Genomic DNA, 8,883 nt, shown 5'->3' on the forward strand with positions numbered 1-8,883 from the left:
TAGTTGGGACAGTTTGAACAGGACTAGGATTTACAGAGAGAGAGGACACAGCAAAACCTGTACAATTCAATCTTAGCCAAAAGCTACAAGCATTGCCTTTGGGATATTATCACGTTCAGTTTTGGTTGAGAACGTAGTGCTTTAGTGGGTTTTTACATAATGCAATCCAATCTTACAACCTAGTTGAATCAGAATATCTCTGGTACCAAATTAACCAAAATAGGGATCTTACAGAGCCATGTGTTGTACTCTGCATTCATTTCATATCCTCATATTATGTTACTTCATCTTGGTTTCGCACAACTGTAAAACTGTTTGCCACACCAGGTTTGAATTTCAATCTTAAGAATTATATACAGTACCAGTCAAAAGTTTGGACATGCTTTCCCATTCGAGTGAATAAGAAAACGTGTACAAACTTTTACTGGTATTAATTACACACACACCAACACACACACACACCACACACACACCACCCCACACACACACACACACACAACACACACACACACACACACACACACACACACACACACACACACACACACACACCACAACACACACACACACACACACACACACAACACACCACACACACACACACACACACACACACACACACACACACCACACACACACACACACACACACACACACACACACACACAGTTTAAAAGCAACAGGGCCACCTGGTGGACAATCACTGAAATGGGCCTGTATACGTTTCATAAATTATAACCCACTACCACTGAGGGGATGTTTACAGTGGATGGTTCATCGACAGGCCAAAGAAGCAGTCTATTTTTTTGAATACAAGATTGATTGACTTGTGAGAATTTTCTGATAAGCCACTGTACTTACTTGAATGAAACAAATCTGGCACAAGTGTCCCATGATTGGCTGTCACCAAACTAAATTGTGATGCAGATATGGGTGTAGACACAGAAAAAGACTTTTAAAATAATTTTACTTACTGAAATAACCAAAGTAATGTATAGCATTTTGCAGCCGTGGTGGAGGTGTGCACTCTCTAGTTTATAGAACGATATCATATATTAATATGTACTGTATACATCCACACTTCAGGCATGGATAGGCTCAACGTGTCGGTCACCAGACAGGCCTTTTAACTGAATGTCCTGTTTATATGAGACAAGTTAAGGTCATTTGTTGCCTAACTTAGCACTGTACACAAACATGTTAATCCTGTTTACAGCACCTAGAGAGTAAGGAGCATACAAGCTAATTATAAAGGGATTGAAATCTTTATTTAGCCTAATACAGTACTGTGCAATGGTTCACCTTATTCCAGTGTTAACTGGTTAACATTAGCCTGACAGCCAGCATAATATCCCTAGTATCCAGATGGAGTCAACACCTTGTTGCTTCCCCTCTTTTGACTGTAATAATAAAAGTAGCTACATCAAAACACACAAAGTGTAGAGTGTACAACACACATAATTTATGATTCCACTTCTTGATAAATAAAACTACGACAACAAACTGCATCTTTGAGGAGTACAAAGTCAGATTAAGGCGATTCTTTGAGGGACTGGCTCTTAAATATTCAGGCATGGTTATATAGATGGAATGTGTAACATGAATTCTTCTCTCACAGATAACTTCCCCTTCCATGTTGTTTATGTGTTTTGAGTGGTGTGAAGATGATCCTTAAGCATTGTAGGACGACGAGGAGACATTTCCACCGTGGCCGGTCCAGTTGGTGTGGACGAAATGACCAGGGTTTGACAGCAGCTCATATGTGTGGGCTCCAAAGTAGTCCCTCTGAGCCTAAACCGAACAAAACACAGGCAATGTTTGACACCCACACAGAGACACTGACGATTCATTTAACTACTGTTTAAATCGGTCAACCTTCACATTGCCTTGAAACCAGTAATATGACATTTTACCTTAAAAAAAATTAAAAAACCGAGTCTAAAGGGGCAACCTCTAGCTCACCCAGTAAGAGCGTTTGCCCCATGTAGTCCTGCAGCGGCCCGGATTCAAATCCCACCTGCGACCCTTTGCTGCATGTCACCCCCCTTGCTTTCCCCCTTTCCTGTCTATCCAATATCACTACAAATATAAAAAGGGGAAAAACCCCAAAAAATAATCTTAAAGAAAGAAAAAAAAAAAACAAGTCAAAGGGCAAATAAGTAAAGTGATTAAACAACTGTTGGGGTCTTAAGGTGCACTATGAGTTCCTGCATGGTTTCAGCAAGATTTCCTTTGTCTCAAATCGTAGCCATAGCTGCCCGTCCCCTGAATACGCTTTTCAGGACAAGCCTAATATCGGCCAATATATTGGTCAGGCTGTACCAGATCCCAATACAAATGCGCACAACAGCTACATGTTATCTTTTTAATCTGATATGCCTCCACACTAGCCATTTGCCCAGTGGGATCTGCTCTGCTTATCAACTGTTGTCTTACCTGAAGGAGATTGGCTGGCAGCTTTTCATGTCTGTAACCATCATAGAAGGACAGAGCTGTGGTGAAACAAGGCATAGGGATGCCATGCTGGACTCCAGTGCTGACTGCTCTGCGCCATGACTCCTAAACAAAGAGATTCAAACAGGTTAACAACAGTTTTTAATGGCAGTAATCTAATTTGATGTTAGTAAAAGTGTGTTTGTGTGAAGCCATAACAAGGTCTTTAGAGGCCAGTCAGTTCCTAACTGAGACCCAATTTGAGCCGGGTTCAAATTACGTTCAGTCCAATTTTGCTGTGTGTCTCTTGGGTCTATGTGACAATATGTTTAATACCAAGTGGATACAAGCGGACTTGCTATAAGCTTTTGCTTATCAAGGAGAACATGTCAAGTGGGATTTGTGAAGTGCAGGGGAAAAGTGGTGCCGTTCACTCTTTTCTATGTACAACAGGAAATAACTGGTTCTGTGAGTCTTTGTCAATGTGGGTATTACAGATTGGTCTTTGGCCACTTCCTTCTTTGTATCTCCTTCCTCATACCTGACAGTCCTGCACAGCATTACTGAAGAAAGTGTCCAGCAGCAGGTTCTGCAGCTCAGCATCTCTGTCAAACGCCTCTTTGATTTTACCCAAGAAGACGCTGGTGGGGTAAAAAGGAAAGGGCAGTGTTAGCCATCAGCAGAAACAGAGAAAGACTCATAGTACTACTCATAGTAAAAGTGACATTTCAAGTACCATAACTGGGGATAATGGTGGCTACATACTGCAAGTCATACTGAGTGTTGTATTTGATTTAGGTTTATGCAACATCTTTGCAAGATTACACAAAGCAAACTAGTGTCACAAGCATAATTTCCTCATTCGCCTCTCAGTTTGATTTTAAAGGAAGAGACAGATATTCTTTCATCTAGATTTCTCACTCCATTAATACACATTGGCCAGTGACAAAATAAAGTCTATAACTTCCTTTATGACACTCATTAAGACTTTTGGAAGACTTAGCCCTCTTTAACTAGAATTATTCCCCAGTTAAAAATCCTATTGTAAAATCTTATAAATTGAATTATATCAATTCAAATATAAAAAAAAAAACTACTTTGATTCTTCTCGATTTCATAAGAAGTTCTTTCTTCACACTGCCTAACCACAGTTTTCACCATCATTGTGAAAGAAGCCTGTTGACATAAAGTTGCACAAGGCAGTAGTGAGGCCAACTAGTGATATGAGGACACACACACGGGGTTAAATGTACCTCCGGATGATGCAGCCTCCTCTCCACATCAGAGCAATCCCGCCGTAGTTGAGTGACCAGCCGAACTCTTTGGCTGCCTGCCGCAGCAGCATGAAGCCCTGCGCGTAGGAAATGATCTTGGAGGCGTAGAGAGCCTGGAGAAAAAAAAGAATGAATCAATTGATCTGAAAATATTAGTTACGGTAAAATCAACATAAATATAAATTAAAAAAAACCTTAAATAAAACTTGGGTTTTGTTTCTGGTAATAGTTTAAACAGAGAGCATCAATCTTCTTGAAAACAGCTTCAGGAAAAAACTAAACATAATTTAGTAAATTAGTTTTAGCATTGTGTACCTAGTAAACAGGCAAATGAGTGTATACTACACTGTGTGTTCTACCTTTCTGATGTCCTCCAGGAAGGCAGCCTTGTCACCGCTGAATTTGACCCCCTGTGGCCCTGAAAGACTGCGGCTAGCCTCCACTCTCTCATCCTTTAAAGAGGACAGGCATCTGGCAAAGACAGCCTCCCCTGAAAAACAGAGAGGGAGAGAGAGAAGGGAGAGGGGGAATGGAGGGGACAGAGGCATAGAGAGGACCAACAAGGTTAGCTCTCTGCACACGTCACATTATTGAAGCGTCACACAATAGCAGAGCTCGATAAGCAGTCATTTAAATTTCTGAAACCTCTAACAAATGATTTCATGCTGCTGCAGGAACACCATGCTAACACAAAAACAATACCCAGGGATCAGCATGACTCAGCAGTTGTAATAACAGTGTTATAAAAACAGGGCTTACCACTAGTAAATCAGAAAAAAGAAACTGCCAGTTGCCACATTAAAAAAGGAGAATTACACCACAACTAACAAGATAAGAAGGAACTACTGTTGACAGAGACTTTGCTAAAAGACAGCACAGCTGTTGATGCAACCCACAGGCAGAGAGATAGAGTGAACAAATGTCCAGTGAGTGAACTGTCCTGGTGAGGAATGTTTCCCCATCCATGCACACCATGGCAGCCTGCTCCACACAGAGTTGCTCAGCTCTCACACAATGAAACCTTTTGTAATGCCTCCATCGCTCTATGACAAGTGGATCTACAGCACTGAGAGGGATTAAACAAATATATAGAAAAAAAATGAATGTTTCTGGCATGTTTCTGCTACAAAATATCTGCATGATTGAACTGTTACTAAAAGGCAATTTGTGTATGTCCCTTTAACTATGCAAAAATGTGTCTGTTTAGAGGGGCATGAGCTGATATGATATACTACTTTTGCCTTGGATTATTAATCTTGCTCCCGGCCCTCCACCTTGTCCACAACTGTTAATGAAACAGTCAGAGCAGAGACCAACGCTGTGGAGAGTATCACAAATCCCCCTTATGTCACTTAAGATGAGCAGGCCACTAGAAAAGCCTTCAATCTTCTTAGTGGCAGCCACATATCGATTAAGTTCTCCAGAAGAAGCTCCCTGGCCACGGGCTGTGTGTCAGGTAACTGGCAAAGCTAAACCTAACAACTCTGGTCATTAGGCCTACTGCCCTTTACTTACTTGAACCGGTGTTGAAATCATGTGTGACGTAATGGCTTTTTGCTATGTCATCATGACAAATGCAATTTACTGAAAGCAGTAAGCATTGAAAGAAGAGAAAAGGAAATGGGATACTTCCTTGTCTACAACCTCTTTTACTTCCTCTTACCGATCAGAGTCACAGGTGTGCCGTACTCCAGGGCTGAAATGGCCGTCCACTTCCCCGTGCCTTTCTGACCAGCACTGTCACGGATCTTGGGCAACAGATGTGTACCATCAGAGTCCCTGTATTTAAAGATGTTAGCCGTGATCTCGATCAGGAAGGAGTCTAACTCTGTCTTGTTCCAGTTGTCGAAAGCCTGAGTGATTCAACCACAGTGTGAGGATATACCGACAGCCACATTGGTTGATTTTTTTTTCTTTTCTTCATTTGATTACACAGAACTGGCACAACACTACTAATAAAGATCACCTGTGCCATCTCATCGTGGTCCATACCCAGAACGTCCTTCATCAGGTGATAGGCTTCACAAATCAGCTGCATGTCGCCATACTCAATGCCATTGTGAACCATTTTCACAAAATGACCTGCACCCTCATCACCAACCTGCACATGCAAGACCATCAGTTTATTGGGAGACGACATAATAACTGACAGAACCAATCAGTTAAACACAAACCAAACATCACTCACCCAGTCACAACACGGTTCTCCTGTTCCAACCTTGGCAGCGATGCTTTGGAAGATGTCTTTGATGTGTGGCCTTCAAAACAAGCATTTAAATTGATAAACTTACTGAAACAAATGAGTTAACCTTCTCAGAAATATTCACTCTTTTACCATGCCCAAAGTCACACATATGTGCAACTTTATCAACAGCATGTATGTATGTATGTATGTATGTATGTATGTGCCCCACGTCCAACATCTAGCGTGAAGCTGAAAGTGCAGAGCAGTTAAAAAGTTAGTGATAACTCACCAGGCCTCTTTATGTCCTCCCGGCATGAGTGAGGGTCCATAACGGGCCCCTTCCTCTCCACCACTGACTCCGCTGCCGACAAACAGCAAGCCCTTCTCTTTCAGACTCTTACATCGCCGCTGTAGGACAGAAACGCATAATTACTATAAGAACACCCTCAAACAGAAATAAAGATTTACTGCTGAACATTGAATCAACCACTTACGGTTGTGTCTCTGTATTCAGAGTTGCCACCGTCGATGATGATGTCCCCAGCCTCAAGAAGAGGAACCTGAAGAACGAACGCAGCGCAAAGCCAACTGATGTATCTCGGTTGCACTCAATTTTCCACTAATGATTGTGAAACAATTTCAGCACAAACTACCAACCAGTTTGTCAATGAAGTCATCCACAGCCTGTCCAGCCTTGACCAGCAGGATGATCCTCCTGGGCTTCTTCAGCTTGGACACCATGTCCTCCAGAGACTCTGCGCCAATCACCTTGGAGCCCTTCGCCTCATTCTGCAGGAAGTCATGCACCTTGGACACGGTTCGGTTGTAAGCACAGACCTGTCGGAGAGGGTTGGTTAGTTACTGAGTGGGGGAAAAAGTGGAGCAGGTTCTAGTGCCAGAAGTTGTAAATAAAACCCATAAGTCATCATCTTACCACGAAGCCATGGTCGTTCATGTTCATTATGAGGTTTTGGCCCATGACAGCCAAACCAATCAGAGCAATGTCTGCTCTGTGAAGAGAAAATAATCACATTTACTGACTGACATTTACTAACAGGACTGTCCACCACCAAACTCAAAAACTATTTTGAATATATGCACTTTTTTCATAATGTATCCATTACCCATAATGTTTCATCTCTCGGTTTTTAACTAAAAATGGCGTGCGCTAATTCGGTTATTTACACGATAAACGTCACGTCGTATTTTTCTAAAGCAGGTTAGCTAACAAGCTAACAGCTCCGTGTCCACTAGACACTGACTGATCGAGAAGACTAATAACGTTACAGAACAAATTAAACGACTACAAAGTCCGCAATGCCTTAACAACACGTATGAGCCACCACAACCTCCCAACTTTATCAACCATCTAGACTGTAAAAGGTAATTTGAGAACTTACTCAGCCATGGTGCTCAGCGGGTAGAGTAGCCGTGGAGTATCAGTGTTCGAATGACACTCGGGCTCACACACCAGTTGTCTTTCCTCCCTAGCTCAATTACTTTACTTCCTAGTTCTCTTCACAACGTGACTACGGCGGGGGAAGAGCTCACGTACGCCTCCGGAGAGTATCCAATCAGATGACGGCCACCACTGAAACGATGTTGTTCCCGAATTCTCATTGGTTCAGCATGGTGAGGCGAGGTGTCCAATCAATCAATTTATAAATCAAGTTAAATGTCACCTGAAATCTTTCTAGGTACAATTCCAGCGTCAAAGCGTTATTTCTATGATCAGCACCCCCCCCCACCCCGGACATATAATACAATACAATATATATATAGTCCAATACTCATTTACACATTTTAACTGTGGAGGGCAGTGGTACATTCACAGAAGAACTGTGCATAACTACAATTTTTAGTAGACTACTTTTCAGAGAGAAATATACTTTTTACACTGCTACATTCATGCGACATATTCTGATATTTCAATATTGCATACAAAACACATAGTAAGGATAAAAAATACCATGCATTACTGAAGATGAAGCCAGTGGCTTGTGGCCCTAGTGGACCCCCGGTCGCATTTTAGATGTCTGAGTTGTAAGCAGTTCCACCAAAGACTGATTCTATGTGAATATCTGTCCGAGGCCAAATAGCCTAAGTAAAATTGTCTCTGTTTTTACTTATTTCCTCTCCCATTTATCATTTCACAAGTTATATGCATTGACTAACCAATATTAACAATCTAATATCATATTATCAGTGAGAGGAGCCCGATTTCTGCAGAACTAGTACTTTTGATACTGTAAAAGGCATACATTTTGCATTTATTACTTTTATTATTCAGTTAAGTAATTAAGTAAAGGATCTAGGTAGGCTACTTCCTACACCACTGTAATTTACTTTTCTAAAGTAAACATTTAACTTAATTTAGTGAATGAAATATGGCCCATGTATGGGTTAATTGAAAAACAAAACAAAAAACAACTGTGTTGATTTAGACTTTCTGTTTTGATGGAAGCAGTTTAAAAATAATTTTAACCTATATTATGCAGTACAATTTAGTGTTAGCTAACTAAGTCAAATAAGTGCACTATCCATTGTTGAATGTATGGCTGGATTCATAGGTGTTGTGTGTCATAAAATGTAGAAAAGAACAATGCCAAGTAACTTCTCATCCCCAGTAATAATTCAAACTTTCAGTTATAGAGTCCCAGTCTTCTTTTCACGCAGTATGGAATTTCCCACAGCTAATAAACCACACCTTTTTTCTTCCTTTAATTATTGGAAATCCATGGCAGATCACAGGACAATGACTGCACTAAACCAGTTTAATGTCAGTACGTCTTAACATGCATGAGAGGCAGGGGGGAAAGGGAGGTGGTGTTATGGCTTAAAGTACTATATGATTATACATTTTTGTCTATGCATTGAAACGTATTTTGATTCGTTGTTATAGTTTTCTTTTTTAAAGATTATTTTTTGGCCTTTATTTTCACAGGACAGATGAAGACATGAAAGTGGAGAGAGAGGGGGAATGACATGCCT

The 8,883-nt window shown here is 41.1% G+C and overlaps 1 protein-coding gene across 1 annotated transcript; it reads right to left on the bottom strand.

Moving 5' to 3' along the window:
* Window positions 1-1,246: 1,246 nt before the first annotated feature.
* Window positions 1,247-7,455, bottom strand: LOC116674440 (6-phosphogluconate dehydrogenase, decarboxylating). The gene is made up of 13 exons (XM_032506917.1): window positions 7,293-7,455; window positions 6,827-6,902; window positions 6,550-6,729; window positions 6,387-6,452; window positions 6,182-6,300; window positions 5,896-5,965; window positions 5,674-5,808; window positions 5,371-5,560; window positions 4,067-4,197; window positions 3,687-3,820; window positions 2,975-3,074; window positions 2,437-2,559; window positions 1,247-1,791 (listed from the first exon to the last, which is right to left on the bottom strand). The coding sequence occupies exons 1-13, from the start codon at window positions 7,298-7,300 to the stop codon at window positions 1,672-1,674; spliced, it is 1,452 nt and encodes a 483-aa protein (XP_032362808.1). The 5' UTR covers window positions 7,301-7,455; the 3' UTR covers window positions 1,247-1,671.
* Window positions 7,456-8,883: the final 1,428 nt, after the last annotated feature.

This window comes from Etheostoma spectabile, unplaced genomic scaffold, assembly GCF_008692095.1.
Source record: "Etheostoma spectabile isolate EspeVRDwgs_2016 unplaced genomic scaffold, UIUC_Espe_1.0 scaffold00000263, whole genome shotgun sequence".
NCBI lineage: Eukaryota > Metazoa > Chordata > Actinopteri > Perciformes > Percidae > Etheostoma > Etheostoma spectabile.

What these genes read in the sequence shown, in the direction of transcription:
- LOC116674440 (XM_032506917.1), bottom strand. An exon ending in ATGACTTCATTGACAAACTG is followed by an intron (nt 6,453 to 6,549) that starts GTTGGTAGTTTG and finishes TTCGTTCTTCAG; the next exon opens with GTTCCTCTTCTTGAGGCTGG. An exon ending in GGAGGCTGCATCATCCGGAG is followed by an intron (nt 3,075 to 3,686) that starts GTACATTTAACC and finishes TTACCCCACCAG; the next exon opens with CGTCTTCTTGGGTAAAATCA.